The sequence below is a fragment of the Amyelois transitella genome, chromosome 26 (assembly GCF_032362555.1).
Source record: "Amyelois transitella isolate CPQ chromosome 26, ilAmyTran1.1, whole genome shotgun sequence".
In the NCBI taxonomy this organism is placed as follows: domain Eukaryota; kingdom Metazoa; phylum Arthropoda; class Insecta; order Lepidoptera; family Pyralidae; genus Amyelois; species Amyelois transitella.
Window position 1 is genome coordinate 2,539,359 of NC_083529.1, and position 27,994 is coordinate 2,567,352.

General features: G+C 36.5%; 4 protein-coding genes across 6 annotated transcripts in view; 2 read left to right on the forward strand and 2 right to left on the reverse strand.

Moving 5' to 3' along the window:
• The first annotated feature begins 325 nt into the window (after positions 1 to 325).
• Positions 326 to 9,260, forward strand: LOC106138488 (stabilizer of axonemal microtubules 2). Its single transcript, XM_060951869.1, has 13 exons — positions 326 to 430; positions 1,659 to 1,806; positions 2,473 to 2,676; positions 3,188 to 3,374; positions 3,723 to 3,865; positions 4,421 to 4,512; positions 4,885 to 4,995; positions 5,471 to 5,567; positions 6,330 to 6,516; positions 7,293 to 7,385; positions 7,957 to 8,069; positions 8,562 to 8,655; positions 8,981 to 9,260. The coding sequence occupies exons 1-13, from the start codon at positions 423 to 425 to the stop codon at positions 9,061 to 9,063; spliced, it is 1,560 nt and encodes a 519-aa protein (XP_060807852.1). The 5' UTR covers positions 326 to 422; the 3' UTR covers positions 9,064 to 9,260.
• A 912-nt stretch (positions 9,261 to 10,172) lies between these two features.
• LOC106138482 (NSFL1 cofactor p47) lies at positions 10,173 to 17,609 on the reverse strand. 2 transcript variants are annotated; one of them, XM_060951760.1, is made up of 9 exons: positions 17,367 to 17,609; positions 16,839 to 17,058; positions 15,402 to 15,507; positions 14,758 to 14,843; positions 13,618 to 13,673; positions 13,130 to 13,248; positions 12,324 to 12,458; positions 11,489 to 11,615; positions 10,173 to 10,477 (listed from the first exon to the last, which is right to left on the reverse strand). In XM_060951760.1, the coding sequence occupies exons 1-9, from the start codon at positions 17,466 to 17,468 to the stop codon at positions 10,262 to 10,264; spliced, it is 1,167 nt and encodes a 388-aa protein (XP_060807743.1). In that variant the 5' UTR covers positions 17,469 to 17,609; the 3' UTR covers positions 10,173 to 10,261. The 2 variants fall into 2 exon arrangements, with proteins under 2 accessions (XP_060807743.1, XP_060807744.1); XM_060951761.1 differs by lacking the exon at positions 17,367 to 17,609 and adding an exon at positions 17,216 to 17,344.
• A 298-nt stretch (positions 17,610 to 17,907) lies between these two features.
• Positions 17,908 to 21,242, forward strand: LOC106138521 (uncharacterized). Its single transcript, XM_013339690.2, has one exon. The coding sequence runs from the start codon at positions 18,142 to 18,144 to the stop codon at positions 19,642 to 19,644; it is 1,503 nt and encodes a 500-aa protein (XP_013195144.2). The 5' UTR covers positions 17,908 to 18,141; the 3' UTR covers positions 19,645 to 21,242.
• Positions 21,243 to 21,400: 158 nt separating this feature from the next.
• LOC106138498 (rho guanine nucleotide exchange factor 2) overlaps positions 21,401 to 27,994 on the reverse strand; it is a 52,234-nt gene continuing 45,640 nt past the window's right edge. For both annotated transcript variants that reach the window (XM_060951906.1, XM_060951905.1), the window contains one exon: positions 21,401 to 27,288. In XM_060951906.1, coding sequence (XP_060807889.1) covers positions 27,204 to 27,288 — 85 coding nt within the window. In that variant the 3' untranslated portion in view covers positions 21,401 to 27,203. The remainder of the gene's footprint in view (positions 27,289 to 27,994) is intronic.

The window sequence follows — 27,994 nt, forward strand, 5'->3', positions numbered from 1 at the left end:
ACTAAAATTTTTGGCATATGAAGAGAATAAATATTTTGATCACGGTTGTGCTGTGGAACAAAAAGCATTTATGTGCCAGTTGCATAGGCCAGTTGCCTGTTTACCATAGACCGTGTGGGTTTATTTAATAACCCGGGGTCACCAAACAAGTGACCAGGTTGGGTGTTCTGTACTCTGTGGCCAGTCTGAAGGATGTGTAATAAAAACCAACCTAAATATTTTTACCTATTTTATATTTATTTTAAAAATCGAACTATCCGTCGTGAAAAAAAACAAACGATATACAGACCTGTCACTTTCTAGTAACAATTATTATTTTAATGATGTTTTTATAAATTATTTTCAGTCAATTTTCATATTAGTTTTTAGTTTCAATTTTTTTACAGTGTTATTTGAATACATTTAGGTGTGTCCGTTAAATTATGCCTGAGTAAGTGACTTATTTTTTTTGTATTTACGACATTATCTACCTCCAGGCTCTTTAGAGACCGAACTACCACTTTCAATCTTATATATAAAATTCTCGTGTCACAATGTTCGTTCCCGTACTACTCCGAAGCGGCTTGACCGATTCTCATGAAATTTCGTAAGCATATTGATGAGTAGGCCTGAGAATCGGCCAACATCTATCACACCCCCTAGTGATAAGGAGGAAGGATTAACTAGAAATTACTTAAAAAAATATTTTTATGGCAAAACAACGTTTGCCGGGACAGCTAGTTTATTTATATAAGTACTAAACCAAGATATACACATGCAGTGAGTAGGTTTACATCGGTGATAATCGCCTGGATACTACTTATCACGGCTCTACCAACCTTCCGGTTTTACACCCAACAATGTACCCATGGCTTCTTACAATAACATCCAGTTATTTAGTGCCATTCCGTTACCACAAAACCGTTAAACGGTGGCGCTGATCAAATCACATACAAATTCCCGTTTACTTGCTCGACGCGTTTCATCGAGTAAAACTCGCACTTACCTACCCCTCAGGTGGGTTTGAAAAATTCAAAATAAAAAAAAAAAACAAAATTTTTATTCATTATTGTAGCATACTTGGTATCGCTTAATAATTGTCAAAACGTATGGTTTAACAACATTGGTTGACGTCAAATAAATTACTTAAAACTAAGTTTACTGCCGCTTCCAAGGCGTCAGAGCAGTAGAAGCGGTAACAAACTGCACTGCAGCATTTTCTTCAAAAACGTCAACTTCACAATATTAATTAAACTTAGAATAGAATGTGGTGTATACATACATACATATGGTCACGTCTATATCCCTTGTGGGGGTAGACAGAGCCAACAGTTCCACCACGTTCAGCTATTTAGCTTAATTATAGAATTGAGATTCAAATAGTGACAGGTTGCTAGCTCATCGCCTAAAAAAAGAATCCCAAGTTTGTAAGTTTGTAGATGTTATATATATATATATATTAATATATACAAAAATTAAATATATCTAGTACATATATAAGAACACTGATAAAAACCACAGAGGTTTGTCCACAGTGTTAACATCAACGTCAATATAAAAATATTTTGTATTAATCACACTATAGTTAAAAGACAAAAAAAAATAGGAACCACGTACGTTGACCATTTAAAAGACAAGTACCTAGTAGTAATTTTTACTTACACGATGAAATGATTTAGGTGTATACCATGCCCCGCGGCTGCGCCGTGCGCGGCGTCCGCCGGGATAAAATCTGGCCTGCGGGACGGGCAGCCTATTGACGGGAAGCAGGAGAACCCATGCCCCTGCAGGAGCTGCTGCTGCGGAAAACCACCTATCGTTAAGCCAGTAAGACGTTATAGTATATATACCTATAGGGAAATAATGACTTCTATTGACGGGGTAACTGACGGCCGAATACTGAAACGTTACTCAAATCTTATACTCAGTTAAAGGGCTCTTAAATTTAAGTATATCTCAGATTAAAGTAGTATACTCAAAGGCAACTTAAATGATTTCAAGGCATAGGCTACTCAGCTAAGCAGCCATCAAATTAACATAGGTATCTCTAAAAACTTGCTCTTACATACATACATATAATCACGTTTTGCGGGGAAGACAAAACCAACAATATCGAAAATAACATTAGCCACGTTCAGCTGTTTGGCTGCAGTCCATGGCCTAAAATAAGAATTAATTTTAAATATTTGATTATGAATTTGTTATTGTGGTGCAATAAAAAGTTATTGTATTGTTTTGTATGGAAAGAGATGGAGTGGTCCTATTCATTTTTTTTCGATTGGTGCCGTGTTATTCCTGGCTTTAAAACTTGCTTGCAAACTTGCTCTTGTAAGAAGAAACCCAAGTTTTTAACTCTATCCCTTAGTCGCCTTTTACGACATTCCATGGGAAAGAGATGGAGTGGTCCTATTCTTTGTTGTATTGGTGCCGGGAACCACACGGCTATGATGCACAATATGATACACGAACATACATGTAATAAATTTTGTTCAGTGCTACAAACAACCCAAGATCCCGGACTCGTACGCGCCCCGACGCTGCTACATGAAGCCGACGGCGCCGGTGGAGGGCACCACCACGTACAACCTGTCGTACCTGCCGGTGGACGGCTGCAAGAACCTCAGGGGGGAGGCGAGGAAGCCCGCCCCCAATCTGGTGCCGAGCTGTGAGCCTATGGAGTCTTGTACTGTGCAGAAGGTGTGTGACGAGTGAGACGTTATTTTTCGTACATACATATGTTTGTGGCGACATCTCTACGCCACTAGTCACGACAATATATCGCGCGAAGTATCACTCAAAGAACAGCGAAAAATCGCGCAAGCAAAAATTTCACGGATTGGAGCGCATATATACAACCTCCGACACAACAACGTCGGAGTCGCGGTACCCCAGGCATCACACCAGCCTGGCGGAAGATCTTCCCGTTGTTGACGGTAAGGCCGAATCACCCGCTACACGTTATAAGGCCAGTTTGTTTTTTTTCTCACGTCTCGCACTTTTGTTTGCAGGAAAACACGGTGAAAGCAGACCGTTTTTCTACCTCTAAAATAATAAATCTGGTTCATTGTGTCCTGGTCTGATCCAGACTTTAGCCGGTTGCATTAGAGTCCATCATAGACAGATAGATAGATAAATAATTTATTTGTTGCTACAAAACACTCCTAAGTTACATGATTATTCCATCACAAAAGTTATTCTTTTTCCCCAGTTGTCATTCCTGCCAAACCCTGTCTGCGTGACGCAGCCGATTCGCCCCTGCAACCACGACATGTGGGGCCAGGGTCCCATGCAGAACCTCACGACACAGCGTCACGACTACGTGCCCAAACCATGCGTACTGCGGGAGAGCTTTAAGCCCCCAGCGAAGTTTCACTGCGTGGAACAGCCTTTCGAAAGTAAGATTGGATTTGCCCTGGTTTTATTTGCACTTGAACCAAAAGCAATTGCCGCGGAAGTAGGTGGACTTCTTGGTGCGCAGTTTACATTTGCTGTTATGTTTATATATTTTTTCATTCATATTTAATGATAACGACCCTTATAATAATACCTATGTCCTTTTGTAACACGGAATCTGGTACCCGGAAGTTTTCGAACATTCCAACTCTGATCTTTCTTCTTCTGACATACCTACTAAAACTTTTAATTTCTCACAATCTCAATTCGACTTAAACCAGCTGTAAATGAACCTTATTAGTTCATTTCAAAAAATCCTACAATTAAAAAAAAAACATGAACATCCCCAGATCGCACCGTCAACAAGCTATCATATTTGCCGCCTGAGAAGATAGAGCCGACGAAATCCTACGCCCCAGAGCGGTGTTACGAAAAGCCGGCCGCCAAGATGGACGGCTCGACCACGCACAAGATGAGCTATTTGCCCAACCAGGTTTACATTTTATACATACATACATACATAAAATCACGCCTCTTTCCCGGAGGGGTAGGCAGAGACTACCTCTTTCCACTTGCCACGATCTCTGCATACTTCCTTCGCTTCATCCACATTCATAACTCTCTTCATACAAGCTCGGCGGTTTCGGGTACTTTTGACCTGAGCCTTTACCAGGACGTCCTTAATTTGATCATTCATTTGACATTTTATGCTAGCTACATTATGTCGACAGGGTCAGACGGGAGTTGCTTTGTGTGAAAAACAAATCTAGGATCGTGGTCACAGGTGGATCTCGAATTCTTCTGCAAAGAGGTGAGGAGGATGATAATTTAGTAAAGTGTTTGGACGTTTTAGGTCAGTAAAAATATCCTTCTAACATCGTTTGGAGACAAGTGGAGAAAAACAGTGGCTACAATTGCTCTGTCAAAAGCATACGATGAGGAATAGACATTTTTAGTCTCTTGCATGAAAGAGATCTAAAGCGAAACTATAGATGTATTGCCTTGGGAAATAATGCGATTTATGTGAGGAGTCCTTATATTATTCCAGATTCTTCCTAAGGAACCTCTACCGTGGGCTTGCAAGGGACAGTACCAGAAGCCGTGCCAGAAACTGGATGGCAACACTACTTACACAATGAGGTAACTCTGACAAAATGAAATTTTCACAATTTTTTATTTTCATAATAAAAATCTATTAGGTATACTTGGGTAGCTTGAGTTCACTTGAGGTCATGGATTGTTGATTGTTGGTTGAGGAGTGGATGACAAAATTCTATGTACGACAAAAATTGACAGGGTTGTCCGACCAGCTCAGTAGTAGCTTAAAGAAGCATTGGTAGCAAATTATTTAATTTCAGTACAGTACGGACCCCAGGATCTTCAATCGATGAGCATACTTTTTTCCATTGTAGGCGGGAGTTGGTTTCATCATTAATTTTTTTTTTTACTTACCTACTTAATAACAATGTAACAAACACAATATATGTATTTATAAAATCAGTCTGACGGCAGCTTTCTAGACGCGGGCAGCGACTGCCGGCGGCGCGCCATCATTCCGGACAGCTGCACCAACCCCGTCACCGCCTCCAAGAGGTTCGAGACCCAGACCGTCTACAAGGGCAGGTATGTAGATGATGTTATGTTGGTTAGTCCAATGCGTATATACGTCACATCATGCTACTTTATTCGGACTTAAGACATTTGAAGGGTCTCTTGGCCTGTTGTTGACGTTTAGAAGAACGTCCCCGATTTGATCAAGCTATCTTTTGATAGCAATATCACACAAACTTTCTATCTACTTAGTATATACATTGTTTCTATCTGCCTGTGAATGTCCCATCTATCTTGATAATACATCAAATCACGCCGCTTTCCCGAGAGGTAGGCAGAAACTACTTATCTGTCCATATACCATGATCTCTGCATACCTACTTCTTTCGCTTCATCCACATTCATAGCTCTTTTCATTTGCAAGCTCGTTGGTTTAAGTTACTATGTGCAATCTTTATCCTCCACTCTAATTCCCTTTATCCTCATTATATCTCCACCTCATATGACCTTCTGTCTACTAAAACTCCCCTAATTCCTGTCCCCCCAGCTACCTCCCCGCCAAAGCGCCGATACCGCAGCCGGTGAAGCCTATGCCCAACCTGGTGCCGTCCACCGCTCAGATGGAGGGCGATACTGTGCACAAGGTATTTGTCATTTTGTTCTTGATAGATCTTTACAAAGAGTAATACGTCTAGACTGGATGTGCGTTATTTGATACCTCACAATTGAATTTTTTTTATAGAAATTAGGGAATCAATTCAATCATTTGTCTTTTGATGACTGTTGGCTCTATCTACCCCGCAGGGGATGTAGACTTGATTATATGTTATGATAGAAATAAGAGGTCGTAGTGATTTTGATTCATATAACAAGTGATGGTTGGTGTAGGAAGATCTAGTAGAAGTAGCTGGTGTTGAATTTCCGACACCGGAAGACTTCAATACCTTAATAACTCATGATCAAAACGAACACTCATTTCTCGAAATAATACACTATTTCTAAATTTTGTTGTAAGAAATAGTAATTGCAGGAAGAATGGCTTTGAATGTTCAAGCAGTATATGGGACGACGAAGAGTTTGTTTTAAATGAACATGACTTTAAATTCATCATCTCAAAGCCAACATTCCTCATGCTCCACTACCGTCACTTCCTCCCAGCTATCCTTTAATCTTCTCATAGCCAACATTCCTCGTGCTTATAACCGTCACTTCCTCCCAGCTATCCTTTCATCTTCTCATAGCCAACATTCCTCATGCTCCTACCACCGTCACGTTCTCCCAGCTATCCTTTCATCTTCTCAAAGCCAACATTCCTCATGCTCCTACTACCGTCACTTCCTCCCAGCTATCCTTTCATCTTCTCATAGCCAACATTCCTCGTGCTTATAACCGTCACTTCCCCCCAGCTGTCCTTCCTGCCGAACCCGGTCTGCGTGACGCAGCCGATCCGGCCGTGCCACCACGACATGTGGGGCCAGGGTCCCATGCAGAACCTCACGACACAGCGTCACGACTACGTGCCCAAACCCTGCGCCCTTCGGGAGAGCTTCAAACCGCCAGCCAAGTTCCATTGCCTTGAACAGCCGTTTGAGAGTAAGATTTAAGATGTCTTCTTCAGCTCTACATACATATGGTCACGTGTATATCCCTTGCGGAGTAAACAGAGCTAACAGTCTTTAAAAGACTGAGTGGCCACGTTCAGCTGTTTGGCTTAATGATGGAATTGAGATTCAAATAGTGACAGGTTGCTAGCCCATCGCCTAAAAAGAATACAAAGTTTGAAAGCCTATCACTTAGTCGCCTTTTACGACATCCGTGATAAAGAGATGGAGTGGTCTTATCCTTTTTGGATTGGTGCTGGGAATCACACGGCACTTTCTTCAGCTCTATCGTATACAATAGCTTATTCACTATATGTGAATGTATATTCACCTGTTTGCTTGTTTTGCAGCTGTTGTCACTAGATAGCAGTCTTTAAGCAATGTCAGATGCCTTTAGGCTGCTGAACAATCTGATAACAGTTTTGGCCGGTTTTTGCTAGATGCGCGAAGTTTCATGGTGTAACCGGGAAAGGAATGCGCGCTTTCTTAGCAAGCTTCAATTTTATGTCCGTGATACGGAATTTTTGCTAATATTTGTTGATGCAGACAAAATACGAAAAAGATGTCCACAATAGTGATCTTATTTTGTGACTGTTGAGAGACAAATGTCTTCAGGGTTAGGCTTCGTGCCCTGGTAGAAGTGAGTCTGAAAAAATCATTTTTAACGCTAAAGATGATCAAACCTTTGGCCTTTGAGGATATCAAAGACCCAGACTAAGTGAATAGAAATGATAGTTTTGCAATACATTTTATCGTAATGTGTTTCAGATCGCACCGTGAACAGAATGTCGTACATAAACCCTGGACGGCAGCCGCCACCAGCGTCCTTCGCACCCAGCAGATGTTACGAGAAACCTGCTGGTAAGTACAGTCATAAAATGTAGTCTCTATTTCAATAAAGACTAAGAAATGTAGTCTTTATTTCAATAAAGACTACATTTACCCTTTACCTTCAATATTAAATTTGATAAGTCCCGGTTGCATCCTCTCCACTCTGGAGAGGAGTCCATGATCATGGTCCTGGATTGAGTGAGTCAGGTTTTTATACGAAGCGACTCCCATCTGACCTCCGCAACCTTTGCAGGGGAACCTAACCCGTATTGGATCGATCATGGTTACACATACAGTTGCCTGAATGTGCAGATTTGTAACCGATGATTTCCCTCACCGTAAGACCATTGATTAGTAGGTATTTAAACTAATGTACACGACTACGTATTTCATACAGTTAACATGGTGGCATAATATAAAAAATACATTTATTAGCCCTGACTGCTTGTGAATTGACACGTCCTTGCAGAAAATGTCACTGTATATAGAAGGTTTATAAGTTTCTACAATTTGGGCGTTTTTTCTTTGCGTCCAGACCAGCGTGGAAGCTGAGGATATATCTATAATTCATTGATTAACCTCTTCTGATCTAAACCCACAGCAAAAATGGAGTGTGCGACGACGCAGAAGATGTCGTACCAGCCGGTGTGCGCGCCGGCGCCGCAGCGGCCGCCGTGGGCCTGCAAGGGGCAGTACCAGAAGCCCTGCCAGAGGGTACGTTTACTTTGAAAATAACATTTTTTTATAAACTTTGACTGAATTGACACGTACAAGATGTCAGACGAGACAATTGATGTCTGATGAGACAATAGGTGCCTAGCACATGTTGTCCGATGGAAGACTAGATATTTGACACGAGATGTCTGATAAAACACGTGATGTTTTACATTTTTACGAAATTTTCCACGATGACGGTTACTTGTGAAGGTCTATTTAATCTGTGCCAAATTTCGTCAAAAATTGTTCCGTTAATTTTTGACTTTTACAAATATTGGTTTTTTATATTATTTAGATATATAAATTAATTTGTAACAGCTGAACGTGGCCTTTTATCAGTCTTTGCAACACTATTGGCTATGTCTACCCCACAAGAGATATACTAGATACATTGTTTTTATGTAGGTATGTATTGATTTGTATCTCAAAATTACGCTCTTGGCACGCTTATAAATGTCTGTTTAACTTGTTTGCTATAATCTGACCCAGCTGGAAGGCACCACGGTCTACCGCTCTTCGTTCCTGCCGCCCGGTGAAGACTGCACGGAGTACATGGACCCCTGCTCTTATGGGGATTGCAAACGTTAGTCAATTAATTTGTCCTTAAAGATGTATGAATAAATATAAGAAGTTGGCAAGCTATCTGCCGTAAGGTGTCAAACAGGCTGTATGTTTCGGGCTCGACCGCCAACATTGCGGCCTGCTAGCGTTGGAGGACGTTTTATGCTCCGTATCCGTAAAACTTTGCTTGCGCGATTTATCTTTGTTACCATTAGCTAATGTTGTTCTTGTTGATCTTTGAGAAGTCATATCCATGGAGACGACTAGAAATATTTAAATTCAGTAAAAAAAATAAAAACTACAAAATAAATTGATTCCAAACTAACTCACTTTACGTATTTACACAGCTTGTGACTGCATCTGCCCAGCCGAATGCATCGCGACGGATCCGTGCGCTTGTAACTTCCCGAAAGCGGAGTGTTGCAGTTAGCGGCCATTTTGAAGCCGTTCCAAATTCAAAAGTGGAAATGTCGACAAGATGGCGTCTGATTTGTCTCGCGTCGCCAGCAATGTGCCTGCGGACTGGACTTTAAATCCCAGTGAAAGGCGGTTATTTTTATATTTTGTTGATTTTATTTTATAAATTGTGATTTATTTAGAAATCGACAGTACCTTAGAATACGTTGCTAGAATAATTGTGTACTTTACTGGTAAAAGTGTACATATTATGTTAGTTTTACTTATGTGAAATTGTTTTCGAATCAGTTTAATACATATTTTATAAAAATAATTAGTTTCTTTTTATTTGCCGATTGCCTGCCTAACACTTTATTAAATACTAAAGTCTGCTGGTATATCTGTTGAAGTTTCATCCGAATTTTGACACTCCTGGGGTGTCGATTTGGGGATGTCCACTAAAATTTTTCAACATGAATTATTGCAAAACAATTGTTTATTCCTTGATTGTACATCACAGTTACTTCAGGATTTGAGATTCGAAATTAGAAGAGGGACTTTTTAAAAATCTCATAGATTTTTATAAAAACCACAAGTTCCACCCACGATTAGCTCTGATAACCATTCTCTTGGCACGCAAACCCCAGGCCAAAATATTTAAAAAGAGACTATAGGTCCGAAAAATAAAAAACGAAAAATAAATAAGTTCGTAACTTGTGATACTTATTTAAATATACATCCAGAGATCCAAGATCCGCCATTTAGAAAAAGTTCGTTTCTCAACATGTCCTAGCCGGAATTCGAACCCGTTACCTACTGTAGCAGGCATTTGTGACTAAGATTGAAATGAAACAGGATCATCTACCTTGAGGTTAATTTATTGCCCTTTTAAGTTATTACAATGTACAAAAAGGTCTTTATAACTATACAGCGAATATATTCCAATCGACTTTTTAAGATTTTATGCAATTGTAAAATTTACGTATAGAGTAAATTCCTATTCATTGTAATATTACCGGAACCATTCTACCCGCTTTCTAGGAACGGAGCGACAGAGATGAAATTTGCGTGAGAGCAGGAATATTGTGAATTGGGAACGAAAATATGAAACACAGGAGAATAAAAAAAAAACGACACTCGCACATTCTCCTGTGTTTCATATTTTCGTTCCCAATTCACAATATTAATCGATTGAAATATACTCGCTCAACAAAATACATTCGACACAACTGCTACTTGAGCCGCTGTAAAAGGGTAGAATTAAGCAAATTGGCCTGCTTGAGAGTTTGATTGCCATCTGTCAGCTCCGCACTGGGGAAGCTAGTGAGGAGGGAGAAGTTCTGCAGTTGGTAACTGGGCTCGGCGGTGGCCACGTATTGCCGGAGGTCGGCCACGGTGTGCGTGTGGTTGAACCGGCCGGTGAGGCGGCTGCCGTCCGCCAGGCGAAACTGGAAAGTGAAGTATAACAATTATTGCAAGTATAATATTTATGTGCCGTGTGGTTCCCGGCACCATTACAAAAAAGAATAGAACCACTCCATCTCTTTCCCATGGAGGTCGTAAAAGGCGACTAAGGGATAGACTTATAAATTTGAGATTCCTCTTTTAGGCGATGGGCTAGCAACCTGTCACTATTTGAATCTCAATTCTATCACTAAGCCAAACAGCTGAGAGTGGCCAATCAGTCTTTTCAAGACTGGTGGCTCTGTCTACCCCGCTAGGGATATAGACGTGATCATATGTATGTATGTATAATATTTATTCAGGTTATTTAAAGTTTTAAACGTTGTATAAAGATACAATAATAACGTCGTCCAAAAAAAATAAAGGTATTAATTACAACCCACCATTTTAGAGTTTTCGGTGCAAAAGTGCCCGGAATACTTGCTACATTACCACGCTGGACAGCTATATACTTTGCACCAAGTCTGAGCGGGCGTCCCCAGTCTTTTTATTTAATCGGTTAAATATATAAGTAAACAAAATAGATTACAATTTCGTAGCGATACTTTGGGGCCGCTGAAGCGTCCCCGAAATTGAATCTTACGCGACGGCAATAAAGTTAAAACTTAATTTCATACATTAATTTCAGAGAAGCAATATCAGTAGAAGTATCCAAATTATTTTTCTTCTTCTAAACTTAAACCGAGCGACGCGCTGATTGGCTGCACTGTCGCTGGCCAGCGACAGTTAAAAGAAGTAAGATAGGGTAGCAAATCGAGATATCAGAAGTGGTATAAGCTATCGAATAAGGTGGAATCACTACATAGTATAAAACAAAGTCGCTATTTTAGTCTGTTTGTCTGTATGCTTAAATCTTTAAAATTACGCAACGGATTTTGATGCGGTTTTTTGTAACAGGTAGAGTGATTCAAGAGGAAGGTTTTTATGTATAATAACATTCATAATTTTGCACCCGTGCGAAGCCGGGGCGGGTCGCTAGTCAGTTATAAACATACCTGTATGGTGGTTTGAGGAGCGTTATCGTCCAATCGCACGGCGTCTTGGGCGGCGCGCTGGTTGGCGGAGCGGTCGCTGGCGGCCGCCGCCACGGGGGCCGTCGCGCCCACTGTGGCCGGCGTAGGACTGACACATACATTAATAAAATTAATAGGGGAAAAGTTTTATATGGATGTTCAAATGGATTTATATGGATAGCAGCAATAGTTTTCGCGTGTTGCTCGTATAAACGGCCGAGACTAGGTTGGTCTTATAACGTTCCCTGTATCGATATTTTGCCAATATTTTATAAATAAAAACATCGGTCAGTAACTATTTCATTCGCACTTATAATAGTGAAAATATTTATATTTTCTGTATGCATGTAACGAAAAAACTGAAAACTATTGAAACGATTTTCATCAAATTAACAGAGATAGCACAGATATAGAATAGAACTTCGGAAGTAACATAAACTTCGTTTTTTATAGAAATTCCCAGGGGAGCAAAGTCCCGCGCAAAAGCTAATTATATGTATAGTACATTTATATATACAATCTGGCCTACATTCATTACGGGGTAGACAGAACCAACAGTCTCGAAAAAACCGATAGGTCACGCTCAGCTATCTGAGTCAATAATAGAGTTGAAATTCAAATAGTGAATGTATAGTGTATAGACGTAGGGAAAGAGACGGATGGAGTATTACTATAGGGCCAAATGAAGCACTAATAGTATAGCCGGCTCACTGTGTATTACACATCTGACGCATATTGCGCATAGTGGTTGCGGGTGGTGGTGTGGGTGTGGGTGTGGGTGCGGGTGTGTGTGTGTGTGTGTGCGTGTGCGCCCCACCTGCCCAGCATGTGGCCGGCGCCGGAGAAGGCGGCGCGCGCGGCGGCCCGCGGGCTGGGCTCGAGGCGGCGGTCCTCCAGGCTCACGCGCACCGAGCCGCCGCCCGCGCCGCGCGCCAGCTCCGCCGGGATTTCGCTACAAACATCATCATATATTGTGTGTGTATTCTCTCGTCCACATTCTATTATAAGTTTAATTGATATTGTCAAGTTGACGTTGTTGAAGAAAATGCTGCAATGCAGTTTGTTACCGCTTCTTCTGCACTGACGCCTTGGAAGCGACAGTAAACTTAGTTTTAAGTAATTTATTTGACGTCAACCAATGTTGTTAAACCATACGTTTTGACAATTATTAAGCGATATGAAGTATCTCCTATAGTTATGAATAAAAAAACAATAACATAACATTGACGTTATAGTAACTTGATATTAGTTTTAAACTTCATAAATAAAAAAATCGTCGGTAAAAATTGATTAAGCTTGACTTAATGATAGAATTGAGATTCAAATAGCGACAGGTTGCTAGCCCATCACCTAAAAGAGGAATCCTAAATTTATAAGCCTTTCCTTAGTCGCCTTTTACGGCATCTATGTTAAGAGTGGTTCTATTCTAAAAAGTTCCGGGAACCACACAACAGTTAACAGTTGAACAATTTAATACAATTCTGAATAAACATTTTTTATCCATCCATGTTAGATTGGTTCTACATATTCTAAAAAGTGCCGGGAACCACACCGGGCAGTCACATTTTAACAATTCAATACTTCCAAATAAACATATTGTATTTTAATTTTAAACAAACTCACCCCCTCCTGATACAAAACAGGAACTCGCTATTATCAGGGTCGGTGTATAGCCGCAGCGGGCCGTCGTCCACAGTGAACCCCTCGCGGTATAGGCGGAGGCGGACGGAACGCGACGTAGGCTAGAACGACAATGATATAATTATTGTTTTAGTGCATTGCTACAATTTTAAGTCTGTATGTTCGTCTGTTCCGCTTTAACAGTTTAACCGCTGGATCGATTCGAATGAAATTTGGATAGGATATAGAATAGACATTCGGGAGTAACATAGGCTATGAGCGAAGCACCCCGCAAAAGCTAGTTAAATACATAGATGGACTAGCTTATGCCTGCAACTTTGTCCAAGTAGTTTCGTCATTGCACAACATATTTTTTTTATTTATGTTACATATATATAATTAAGACATTATAAAGATAATTAGTATTGTATTATACAGTACAGTAAATGTACTGCGCAGTATTGTATTGTATTGTATTGTATTGTACGCACCTGATCTTGCGCTGCGTTAGCAGGAGTCACTGGTTCGTGATCGTCCGCCGTCTGACCTGCACACATAGTAATGTGACATCAAACAATAACCTACTACCCTTAATTAGTACAAATATTAATTAGTACAAATATACCTACCTATGCCATAAACCTGTTCATTCATTCATGTTTTTTAATGTAGAAAATGTGCATTCGTCCACGATTTAGATTTAAGAGATCTATGTATATTTGTAAATCTACATAGAATATTTGTAAATCGACTGGTGAAAATGCTGCAGTGTAATTTGTTCCGCCGCTTCTTCTACACATGCGCTTTGGTAGTAGTAGTAGTTATAATCAGATTTGAGTGATGTGACGTCAATAAGTGATACCTTTTATCCTATTTTGGAAATAAATCTATTCTATTCTACCAATGACTCTTTTCTGAGTTATGTAGGTACTTACATCAGTTTCAGTGCTAACCAATGCTCTTACGGTGAAGGAACATACATACATATAATCACGTCCATACCTATTCCTTGCGGAGTAGACGCGTAATGGGACAGCGCACTACCGCAGCGGCACGGACGCCGACATAAATATTTTAAATGAATGTTTTCAGAATTTATTCATTAATAAGTGTTAATTAATACATACATACATATGGTCACATCTATATCCCTTGCGGGGTAGACAGAGTCTTGAAAAGACTAAATGGCCACGTTCAGCTGTTCGGCTTAATGACAGAATTGAGATTCAAACAGTGACTGGTTGCTATCCCATAGCCCAAAAGAGAAATCCCAAGTTTATATCTTCGTCAATATTTACGAAATCCATGGGAGAGAGATGGAATGGTCCTTTTTTTTTTTTGTATTGGTGCCGGGAACCAATCGGCACACGGATAAGGAAACTTGCACATTCAAGCCAATAGATGTGTAACCATGATCTAATATGGTCAAGTTTCCCTTGCAAAGTCTGTGGAGGTCATAAAATAGTTTGCTTCATGTACAAACCTGACTCGCACACTCCAGGATCTTGGTCAAAAGCAACTTAACATTCTATTTTATTCTATTCTATTCAAAGGCGCACCCCGGGCTCTCCCGGAGGGATGAGGATGTAGTAACGACTAACGTCAGAAGGAAGAAGTGTAAACATTCATACCCAGTCTATATCCGACTCCAGAAAACAGTTCACCGCGGCCTCTACTGGTAGACGTTGGTTCGTCTTCAAACACAACAGCGCCGCGTCTGAAATATAAATATAATTAATATAAATCAATTAACACGCCGTGTGGTTCCCGGCACCAATACAAAAAAGAATAGGACACTCCATCTCTTTCCCACGGATGTCGTAAAAGGCGACTAAAGGATAGGCTTACAAACTTGGGATTCTTTTTTTTTTTGGGCGATGGGCTAGCAACCTGTCACTGTTTGAATCTCAATTCTATCATTAAGCCAAATAGCTGAACGTGGCCATTCAGTCTTTTCAAGACTTGGCTCTGTCTACCCCGCAAGGGATATAGACGTGACCATATGTATGTTAATTAATAAAAGAATTTATTCATTAATAAATGTTAATTAACACTTATTAATGAATAAATTCTGAAAACATTTTTTTTTAATACTTATGTCGGCCTCAATGCCGCTGCGGTAGTGCGCTGCCCCATTACGCGTGAAAAAAAAAAGGTTTTCGCGCGTAAAAAAAAATGGCGTCCCGCGTGCTACGGGGACAGTAGACAAATTGTGACATCACTTCACAACAAATAATTATGACTACAATTATTATACATATAGAATATTACTCACTCTCTTACACTTTTGAACATCTCCGTCACAATATCTTTCCTGGCCTTCCCGGGGCCTATGATCTGTTGTCCGGAGCGTTCCGAGCCTCCAGCATAAAATGCCTGGCCTGAAACAAGAAAAACAATTCTAAACAAAAAATATATTTTCGTCCCTGACATTAAATTTTGGATGCATCTTTACTCTCTGGAGTATAATCCCCCCAGCATGGAACGCGCGTCGCCGTTTTCATGGCGCGAAAAACTGTCACTATTTCCCCTTTTATTATAACGTTGTAAACGGAATAGATACTTTTTTTTATTTCAAAACCTGCACTAGATGAATGTCTCTTTTCCCTTAGTCTAAATAAATTACCTATGAATTTTTTTATCTTTTCATATATATCATTTATTTATATACATATATATGTTTTGTAACCTCCTGCCTTAAGTACAACTTTTCTTTGATAAAATTGGTTTGATTTGAAATACGGAAACTGCTGTTATGGTTACAGAAATAAAAAAGGGGCTTCTTCCCTACCATTTCATAGCAGAAAAAGGGTTTTTTGAATAAAATAATAACATCTTAAATAAATAAAATTGAAAAGCCATAGTACATTTGGCCCTTAAGCTTTCAAGGCATGCATGAGAATGATGAATATGGATGAAGCAAAAGATAACAAGGATGTAGTCTCTCAATTCTTGAATATATGATTTCTATGTATTATGTACTTATGTCATCTTACTGACCTTGATCAGCATTATTATCATCAATTCTCAATGTCCTCTCACTTTTCAATCTTGCTATCTCTTTCTTTAATTCATCATTCTCTTTAGTCAATGCTTCTATATTTTCAATCAATTTATTTCTTTCTTCGACCATGTCATGTACATCTCTATCTAGATGCCCTAATTCCCTGGTGCTCCCTAGATAAACTCCAGTTGTGTCATCCAATTCTTTTAAATTATTAACACACTGATTGGCTGTGAAAACTTTCCTTGATGAAACTTGTCTGTGAAAGTTTTCTTCGATTTCCCTTAGTCTATTAGCGATGGAACATTCTGACAAAATGTATTACAATTTTGATTTGCTTACATATTGTAATGTCTTAATAACCAACGTCGCATTGTTAATGAATGTGGAGATAATATTCACTGATTAATTTCTATCAGCAAATTCACAAAAACTTAACTATTGTCATTTATTTATAGTTTTGATATTTGTGCCCATTTTTTTTTTGGAGCAATACAATATTAGTTACTTCTCAACTAATCCATTCCATATTTGCCTTCAATGCATTGTTTAAAAAAAAGTTACTTTGTACTCATGTATTTGAATGAAGGTGTTACCTTTTAAATTATCATAAGTTGACTTTACAAAGCTTGTGTGAAGACTTGTGACATGGTGTGTTAAAAAATATATTTCAAGTCATGTTTTTAAAGAAATAAAAATTATACTTGCCTTCCTCTTCATCACTCGAGCTCTCCTGTTGCAAAGAATCTAATGTAGCAAACTTAGAACTGGACTTTTTCTTGTCTTTCTTATGTGGTCTCTCAGGTGACCCTGGTGGGGACTCCATGTCACTATCCACTAACGTCGGTAAGCTGGCTGGAGTGGCAGTGTTTGCAACTGGTGCTTCTTCAATGTTGCCTCCGTGTTCATAGAAAGAGGATAGTGCAACCTGCAATAATTAAGTTAATATTTAATGAAAAGAGACAAGGCAGTCAGGTTATAATATTGCAAAGAATGATCAGAATCAGATTTTTTTGTCTTGTGTTTGGGTATACATCCTACTTTAGGAAATTGAATAGTCTATAAACTTGAAGCTTTCTACTTACTAATTGCGCTAATGTACATAACTGCGAATATTGATAACTCAAAAATAACTAAGTACCTAAAATCCTAAAAAATGGTTTAAAATTCAATAAAGCGAACCAATTTTGTATATAAAATCGCTGAAAATGGATAATGACAAGGAATATCACTCACTTCAAGTTGCCAATTTGAAGATTCTAAAAAGAACCTACTCCGTGTTTCGTCTGCGCCGGTAACATCACAAAATTGCTTTAGCGTATCTTCATTATTAGACATATTTGGAATATTTGGAAAACACAACGTAAAACACACAAAATTAAAAGCCTTCAAATTGCCGATGACTTGCTTACTTTGCTCCTCGTTCGAATGTTTCGCTTTTCTTCCCTTTCTAGTGGAATTTTGATTTTGACATTGCAGAGCATGAATCGTGAATTGTGATTTGTCTATGATATTGTTTATTCGCTATCTTTAGTTTAGAGTTGGAGTAGGATATTTTAATAAATCCATATGAAGGTTCCATATATTTAGAAAAATAGCTACTTGTAGAAAAAAATTACAAATTATTTAGGAATTTTCAAATATAAAAAAAAATATTTATTTGGCTAAGCTTCATGCTTCATGTCATTGTACTGACGTTGACAGCCTTCAAGTATCGTAAGTTGACAGCAGACATTGACTTTGATTGATGACTGACAAAACAAATTGACAATGTTGGTTGACAATTTCAATATTTTCAATTCCAAAATAAATCTCGCTACGCTGTCTCGCCTAGGGTTTTTGGGTATTTATTTTCGTTAAATAATTTTATAGGATATTTGGTATTCGTGCATGTGTCTAGTTTATTTCTATCTGTGCTGTAAATAAACAAATCGTATACATTACATACCTTCCTCTGAATATAAATTAAGATATGAATGCGGCACGAAAATTTTTTGATTTCGTTTAATAAATGAAGACCCATCGCAAATCTTCAGGCAGTATGAGGAAATACTATCAGCTGATATTAGTTATCGTATGCTTTATAAGCATCGTAACGCTTCTGATATACAGGCACGAGTATTATAGATTGCGGTATGTACTTGAAGTGTTGAATTTTTTCGGTAAGCCGGGTCTCTCCGAAATTGAATTTTGTGGCCCAGGCTTCAATGCTACCTTGTTATCAGAAATTCTACGAAACACGTCTATGGAAGTACGCGAGACACCGCCGTTATTCCAAGAAATTGATGAGAATTTTTATTCTTATTCCTCATTTCTAAGATCTTATCAAAAGTATGAGAAGCTTACAAAAACTCATGTACATAACGTTGACACTATCGTAATAGGAAAGGCGCACGTGCGGCCTAATTACCGCTGTAATTTGTGGATGGAAAACAATTCAAAACCAAAAGCTGGTAGATTCACTTATAAAATTATTGCTGAGCCAATTAATGACTTCAGACTGTATGTATTCCATTGTTCATTGAACAAAGATATAGGTAAGCCTAAAGGAGTGAGTTTCTACATGAATGATTATAACATAAATCCTATACATGCACCCATAAATAGATTAATCCAAGTGAATACAAAACGTAAGCCAAGGGAAAGGAGTAGCATAAGATTTGTCAATAATGTTGAGCCAACAGTTTGTGTCATACCAAATCAGGTGCCATTGGTCTCCAGAGACTCTTTCATAGAATTCTTGGTGTTTCACCATATGATGGGAGTCAATAGGTTTACAATTTATGATAGCATGATTTCAGAGGATATTATAAGAAGACTGAATCTGTTGCCAGCAGATATCACTCAATGGAATATACAGTTCTACCCACTGAACTATCCATTTGTGTTTGCAAAGTCTTATGAAATTGTTCGAAGTGCTATTGAGCTGGATTGCTTATTTAGACACTTTAGATTTGATAAAGAGGAAGCTAGCAAAGCAAGTCATGTTGTGGTTTTATCCTGGGATGAGTTTCTTGTACCTAGAGTTCACACAAATATCAAAGCATTGCTTGATGATTTTGACCCAACTAGAAAGATGAGAACTGTTGAGTTAAAACCTCTTCTGTTCTGTTTGAATCAAGAAGATGATGACAATGCAGAGATTGGCTATCCGGATATCATGAAAAAAACACATTATTACAAATTACCTCAAGAAAACAAGTCCATTTATATAAGAAATTTGGATACAATGACTTCATTTGAAGACATATTTAGTTTGAATTCTACCAGTATGTTTATACCTTTGGAGATACTAGGAGCACATAAGTATACAGAATGTAGGGATCCTAAAACATACCACCCTTATGGCGTTGGATACAATGAGACTCAGATGCAAGTGTTCCAACACAAATTTGAGGGAGCAATGTTAAAGTTTGGCCAGAACTTGATGAGTAATAAAGTTTACAGGTTGTACACTTCAGGGCAAATATGGGAGAAACATACCAATGAGCACGATGTTAGGGACATGCTGTAACACTGTTTTAGTACCTAGTTGGCTATCATCACTAGGGGTCACTCATAGTAATAAAACTATGCATCAACACATTTTTTACAATACTATATATATGATGATGATGAATAGATGTTCTATTGATGATTGTAGATAAACTCATAGAAAAAGTATTAGTGACAATTTCTTTGCTCAATTTAGGTTCCCTTTCATTTTGATTATCACAGATTATTCCAAATTGCCTTTTAAACTGTTGGCTTAAAACCTAGCCTGTAAAAGTAGGAAGGAGTGTAGCATTTTTAAAAATTATAACGAAGATTTTGCCACAATTTTTGTGATAGGCCACAGTTATGCTATTTTTTTACATACATACATACATACATAAAATCACGCCTCTTTCCCGGAGGGGTAGGCAGAGACTACCTCTTTCCACTTGCCACGATCTCTGCATACTTCTTTTGCTTCGTCCACATTCATAACTCTCTTCATACAAGCTCGGCGGTTTCGGGTACTTTTAAGAATTCAAATTACTAGTCATTGTACAAACCAATATTCATTTAGAGTAATAAACTCCAAAAATATTGTTGATGGAAGATTTTTCATACAGTTTGTAGTTTTTAAGGTTGTTCAATTTCTTTTAAATATTATTCATAAGAATTGCATTTGAGCTTTTGTAAAAATAATGATAAACATTTTTTATAATTTATAATGAATCATAATTGTGTGTCCAGATTGCAATTATTATAATTTTGCTTATTGAATTTATGGAAAAGTGCCTTTTGTGTGGGTAGATAGAAATTTCTTTAATAAAACAATAAAAGCTTTGTTTCAGACCTTAAAAGATGGTTGTTATTAACTATTCACCTATAAAATAATATAATTTTATGCTCACTCTATTTATTGGCCTTTATCAAGAGAAAATACTTCCATTTCAGTTTATTAATGAATGCTAAAATTTAATTGTTAGGCAAGAAGTTGTTAGGAGTAGGTGTTATTTGTAACATAAAGACTGCTTGTTAAAAATATTAACAAAATTACATAAAACCTATGTATACTCTATAGCTTAAACACAAATTAGCTAGAAATTTAAGAAATGTTCTATTGTTAATTTCAGTTATTTTTTTTGGAAATGTTGTTGTTATTAATTTACAAGGAATGGACCTTACTTTGTCCCGCCTTAATAATAGCAGCGCCTTTTTTGAACTTACACAGCAGATAACATAGTTATCAAATACCTACCTATTGTTTTTCTAGGGTTTTTAAATATAAGAGATATCCACATGACCTGGTTATTCTATCTGAGTACCACCGTACCCACTGGGGGGCCTACGAAACGGTATAAAAACCCTTGTTGGTCCTGTTTAGACGATTTAGCGAACGCAAATGCCTTCATTTTACAGCCAATTAACATAAATGCCAACTTTGGTTGGCCGGTTGTGTACCTGAATTCAGCCACTGGCAACTTGTGCCAAAGATACAAAAGATTTCCTTTAAAGCCACAAGGGTTTTTTTAAATGCCTAAAAAACAGAATTGTTTAGCTATTGATAATATAAAACACAGAAATTATATCCACAATTTGTTTATTTTTATTCCACTCTTCCAATAAAAATTGCTATCACTACTTACAGCCTTTGATTTTTATTTTCTACTGTTCCTCCTACTAATACCTACCACAGAATTATTATAGAAACTGTATGTAAAGCAAACACAAGATCCTTATTTCAATGATCCTCAAACCTCAAGAAAAATATAAGGCGCTTAATAAATGAAAGACAAAAATGATACTAAGTAAATGTTTATTTCATTTATCTATTCTAAATACAGCAGACATTGCCTGCGATGTCATAGATCAAACAAACAAAATATGAACCATTCGAATGGATTCTCGCGAACGTAACATTCAAACACACTACATGGTAGGTCTGAGAGGGGCAAACGTATTTTCGATCACAACGAATATTAGTCGATCAATTATCTTGCAGTCCAAATAGAACTTAGATTAAACGCAATTGATAATACGTTTACCCTAACCTATAATATCAATGGAACTACATTTAAAAGGATAACATGAGCGATATTGAGCAATACATCATTGTATTGTCGTTTACATAAATCAATAAAATAAATGGAGGGAATTCGCCAATTTAAATACTAAACGACAAATTAAAATAGATTAAAGCTTAACTTACATAATGTTTACATATTGCCACGAAACTTATTTTTATGCTACATTTTTAAGTACTGACGTGTGACTAAACAATAAATTAAAAGGTGCCATATCTTTTTAAGCGAAATAAACCTATATGGCAAAGCGAGAAAGTTATATAACTTACATACAAGAGCTAGAGAGAGAGATATACCCGACCTATTTTGGTTTATTATGAAAGAGGCATATATTTCTATCTGCCCTAAGTGTACCTATAGGTTTATCTTGCTTTGTGTTTAGGCACCGTTATCTTACGTTGAAAGGTAAAAATATTAAGTGGAAAAAAACTCGCGATTAAAAATGATTACAGGGATTCCAATAAAAATAATTTTGCTCAGCAAGGCACGGACGTCGAGTTATAAAAATGTAAAGCAACGAAGCCTCATTGCGTAAAAGCACTTTAAGAATGGGTGCGGTGGTTCAATTTTAACTTATTGTAAAACTATACGATCCGTTAATGGTTCACAATCTTAGGGCTGCTATTGAGATGCCAATTTGTTTACGCCTCAACAGTCCAAATGAATAAACTTTACTCAGTTGGGACTGTTGACCACATAATAAAGTAGATGTTAATGTAATAACTGGATATTTACAAAGGTATTTACGGAAAATTATTAAGATTAAACATTATTAATGGAAACACCACCGGTTTCTTAATCATGTTTGTGTGTTTAAAAGCACATTATGTAGAATATGACATAAAGCTACGCCTTACAGGGCTGTTAGTTTATAAAAAAAGAACCCAATATTTTGCCTGAAATATGAACCATTCACCAATTGTCTATAGAAAATTTTCCTAGTGTTCATAGTCTTGTAGCCACATTTACGTTATCACAAGCATATATCACATCTCTACAAGAGAGTCTGGCTACACTGCAATGGTTATTTAAGAGAAATTGAACCTTATATCTGTTCGATAAAGTTCAAAGGGTAATATTTTAATCATCATTTGAATTATACTAGGTTGTTCTTAGCAGTAACACTAAGATTATATCCAAATAACAAAAAGAGCGTCAGAACTTAAAAGCAATATATAACTTCTTAATTGTATTTCTTATTAACGTATCAAAATTTCACTGCAGTGTAACCAGAGACCTATCACGCACCTCAGTGGCTCCCTCATCTATAAACTTCAGGCCGTATTTACTCTATGGTCAGTTGGAAAGAGACCAATTAGTTGTGATGTTCGAATTTCAATATTTCATAAATACGGCTAAATGCGACGCTTAGACCTATCAAATATCGATTGAACAAGAAGTATACATATTATACAAGGAACAATTTTAAATGCAACAATTCTGGCCATCGATTGCATAAAATTGGAATCTGAATTACAAATAAAAAATGTAAAAATATATCTTTAGAAAGATGAATAACTTTAAGAACTTCTATTTGCACGGGATTTGTATTGAATTGCATAATTTCTAATGACATAATTTATTGAATCTTGCATAACATTAAATGGCATGATTTATCTCAAAAAGATTTGCATTTGAAAACGCAAAACGATGATTATGCCAACAAATATTATGCATACTTTAATTAACGCCATTACAATTTATGGGACCCAATATGGACCCAGTTGCAAGGAGTTCATATGGTGTCACAATCATATTGAGAGAAACTATAACATTTATATTTTATTGTCATGATGTTTTCAAGACCGGTTCAAATGTGGAAAATACATGGTACAATAATTTATTTTAAGCCTAAGTAAGCCTCACTTATGCTTAATATGTGACAAAATAGAGTACTTATAACAAAATTGTGTTTAAGGGTCGCCGTCTGAGCCGGCCCTAACTTATTAAAAGGAAGAGTTCTTCTGACATAATCTATGTACTTGACAGAACAGTTTATATTGTACCATATAATTTCAATTATTACTTTGCTAAACACGAATCTCCCAAAACATTTACCGTCTATGATTGCCATGATTCCATAGATTAGTTTATTCCCAATAATTTTATTGCAACACATATATTCATATATTTGTTTACTTAAAATCTGATTAATTCATTTGACATATCCTCATAGTATATCTTACAATATATTCAAACATCAACGTTAATATATACAGTATAGTATGAAAAGATATCCTAAACAAGAAAATAGTTTAAAATATCACTTTCTCTAGACACTAAATAGTAAAAAGTATTACAGTAAATGCACGAAAAATAGTTACATAGTCTTATAAGGTCTTTAACAACAGTATTTTAAGAGCTAAACAACTGTTGTGTGCAAGTATTTCATACAAATATAATGTTGTGATCACTTTTCAAATAAAATATAGAAACCATAGAGATCTGACTCTTGAGTATAAAGCGAAATGTCAAAAAAAGACGATCATCCAAAAAATTAAAGCTGCCATTATTGTAAATAAATATTAATTCACTAGGGAGCATAGAGCAATAATGTTTGAATACTCTTTTCGCCCTTAATAGTCTTGTAACCATCAAGGCTATTAAGGCCCTTACGAGTTTGTAGCCACAAAAATATGATTTTTGCTCCTCACTGTACCAAAATAAAAATGTAAAATTAATTTCAGATTCATACATACATACAGTCACGTCTATATCCCTTCTAAGCGTTCATATTGCACATAATGCCTGCACACAAGCCTATAATATATGCGTAACAGCCGAAAACACGGTCAGACATTATTTTCTTTTTTTTTCTGAGTAAATGTAAAAATTTTTTTTTTCGATTTCCACGCGAGATTTCGGCCGTTAGAATGACAATTGCTTTTTTACTAGCATTTATTTATTTTACTTCGACCCAGACCACAGAAATTGATCTTTTACGTTTTTGTGAGTACCTTGTATTAAAAAGAAACATAGTTTTAAAAGCAGTGTTAACAATTGCTTAAAGAAGCAAAAACGTGTTCCAAAGCGTATCATGAAATGGAAATTTAAAAATACAATTGCCATTCTTATGATATAAACGTTAGACAATGTATATAACTTGATAATCGCGGATATAACATTCCTATTACATTTAATAAACATTTCAACATATTTACACCGATAACAGTTTTTCTACAAGTCAATTTTACAGCGCGCATATAGTGGACTACATATAAAGGTATACCCACCTTGATTCTTGAGTGGTATACATTTTTATGTGATCTAATGTACCTACATTTTTTATAAGTGCACGCGCTTTAAGAACAATAAGTCTTAAATACGACTTCATATCGAAAAATTATTCACCAATCAGAAAATACACGTATTTGTTAATTATGTCACCGTCTTTTCTTATTGAAACAATTTTTGAGCAACAGTAAAATATTTCGATTTGAAACCATATTTGGCAGTCAGTACAGTTCAAACATTGTCACACTAATTATACTTTGTAAAACGTAGACATGTGATTCATGGATACACTATTATACTACAGTACTGTATTATAATACAGTATTATAAATTTAACTTTACGCAATTCAACAACTTTTTCCATTATTCTTTAAACCACTCTACATATTACAAACTATAATTATTAAATTCATATTTGTGTCCCTCACCAAAAAAAGGTGAGTTGTCAAGTTGTGATTTTTATTTTGCCAGCAAGTTCGTTACACAGCGACATTTACTTTAACATTTTTAATTTTAACAATAAGATAAAAATATGGAAGCTTTTTATATTTTGAGTTATAGGAAAATAGCGTCGTTATTTGGTGTAGGATTTAGGAAACAGCTGTATATAAAGTATATCTATATTTAGATGTTATAAAATCTAGGATGCAAACTGGTTGCGCTTTCATTTTAAAAATCCATGATAAACAGGATATTTTTGTGTTGCCCGCATTAGAATATATTTGTTTACTTTTATTAAAGTGTGAAATAGGCGATTCATTCAGTATTTTGGCACAACACGTATATATATAAAATCCTAGTAAACTTACTAAAAATATCTCAAAGGAAGAATTAACTTTTATTTATACCAAAATCGTGTGAATAAGTTGTCAAAACTTTTGTTTTTAATTTTCTACTTTGCATTACAAATATATTACTGAACTGAACATTAGATCCTTTCACTGATTAAAAAAATGCAGTAAGAATTACCACAGTGCAAACAACCTTAGTATGAACATTACGATCTTTTAGGAAACAACTAATGTAACAATTTCTAAACCGCTAAGTATTTAATTAGTCCTTTAGACTTCGTCCACTATTATCAGTTTTTACAATTAACAATTTTAACAACTTGATTAGTTAAAATAGATCGATTTACGAATGGTAATTTTTCAACTAGTGTAGGAAAATTTGTGTATTTGCATTTTTGTTTAATTTAATACATCTTTTATAAAATATAGCTAATACACCATCAGAGATGTCCGTTTTTTTTTCCATAAGTTTGGTTATTATTGTTGTTCTTTAAAATTTAAATAACGAATGTTATTAATTATTTTCTAAAATTCATTTGTCGTATTAGCTTTTGATCATTAAAAATATTATTATTCATAATAAAATTAAAAATAAGTAGCTGTCTCATTGCATTAACAATACTGTTTAAAATAAATTACACTTTAAATACACAAGTAAAGAGATCATTTTCGTTCAATTGGAATGTCATGATAATTGAAATGTATAGATTTGTACTATACGTTAAATAATAATTATCTTTGAATGGTCCCAATAAAGTAAGAATATTTTGTCACCCCCACAAATAATTTAGAAAAATATTTATTATCTTATTGCTCTAAAATTGTAAAACTAAAATGTATAAGTTATTAACTTTGATTGAAAATAGTTTTCGCCAACAGTTGTAGGTATACCTATTTACTGAATTCGTCCATTGAGTAAACTTTGGAAGTTTTTACTGAAGGTGCAACAATTAAATATTGTCAATTTATAGAATCAATCAGCTGGTTTTTAAGTTCACATTTTCAGATTTTCACAGTAGACAAAGATGGCAACACCAATATTATATTTACATATAATTTTCTTACCTGATTTTCTTTTTAAAGTAAAGACATATTTATAAATTTTCAACTATTAAATTATAGGATCACGTATCCGGCTGTGCCAGAAGACAGTGGTGGCAACATAGGCTACCGCCATTACTTTATTAAAACCTTGGGGAGAATTGGCAATACCAATTATTTGTTCGTATTATTACATTTACGCTCGCGACTTTTCTCCATCGATTTTTTTAAGGTCATTATTATCATTTCTCAACTATGAATTACAGGTTCATATAACTGCTCACATAAAAACAGTGATTTAAACCCAATACGACGTATTTTTGCTGGCGAGTAATTTTCTTCATCTGATTGCAAGAGTATTATTGGATTACATATCTGACTATAACAGTAGACAGTGCCTATGAGAGGCGACACCCTCAGGATCGCGAGTGGTCGGTGGCGGACGAGGGCCGTCAGAAATATATCACTTCTTCCTCCGGGGGCGCCTCGGGGGAACGAACGCGGAATTTCTCGGGCAGCTTTGGGTAAGTGTTTGTTCTGTGGACAATTTTTTTTAATTCATTATTGTAGGCAACCTTCTTGCTAGACGCCGTAGCAACGGTTGCCATGGTTTTGTTAGTGAGATATGTCAAAAAAATATTTTTTATTGTAAAAGCTTCTCAATTTTTATGTTCATAATATAATTATTTTAAACTGAATATTTTCTCCTCTTTTCTCCTTCTTTCTTCTGTAGGAATTAATAACCTTTAATAACTATACTTCCTACAACTGGTGATCCCGACGTGATAGTGTAGTTATAAAGGTTATTAATTCCTACAATTATCATGTATAGGTTAAGTGTACCCTAAACAAAAGAGGTAAAATAAAAATGGAGAAATAGATATTGATCTGGCAAGTTAAAATGTATCTTTATGCCTGTAAACTAGTAAGAGAAGCGTATTAAATATCGTCATCATAGTATTTGTTTTGAGGCGTTCTTCCTATGTACCCTGGGTCTACCTATAGCCTAGAAATCAAGTCAATTTACCTTATATGACATCTATGCATAGGGAACCAAAGTCAGTCACCTTGGTCGTCGTCAAATTCGTCCTTTATAATTATGTATGGTACCAATCACACAGATTGAGCTAACCCCAAAGTCATTTCAAGACATGCGTTATAGGATACAAACTCAACGACATGTACATACATACATACGGTCACGTCTAATATCCCTTGCGGGGTAGACAGAGCCAACAATCTT

Bases quoted from the DNA above. Each gene is read 5' to 3' on its own strand.
- LOC106138488 (XM_060951869.1), top strand. The intron at 4,513-4,884 runs GTAACTCTGACA...GTCTGACGGCAG, and splicing joins AACACTACTTACACAATGAG to CTTTCTAGACGCGGGCAGCG. The intron at 8,070-8,561 runs GTACGTTTACTT...AATCTGACCCAG, and splicing joins ACCAGAAGCCCTGCCAGAGG to CTGGAAGGCACCACGGTCTA.
- LOC106138482 (XM_060951760.1), bottom strand. From the start codon at position 17,468: ATGTCTAATAATGAAGATACGCTAAAGCAATTTTGTGATGTTACCGGC. The intron at 17,059-17,366 runs GTGAGTGATATT...TAATTATTGCAG, and splicing joins CTTCAAATTGGCAACTTGAA to GTTGCACTATCCTCTTTCTA. The intron at 15,508-16,838 runs GCAAGTATAATT...TTCTTGTTTCAG, and splicing joins CTCGAGTGATGAAGAGGAAG to GCCAGGCATTTTATGCTGGA.
- LOC106138521 (XM_013339690.2), top strand. From the start codon at position 18,142: ATGAAGACCCATCGCAAATCTTCAGGCAGTATGAGGAAATACTATCAG.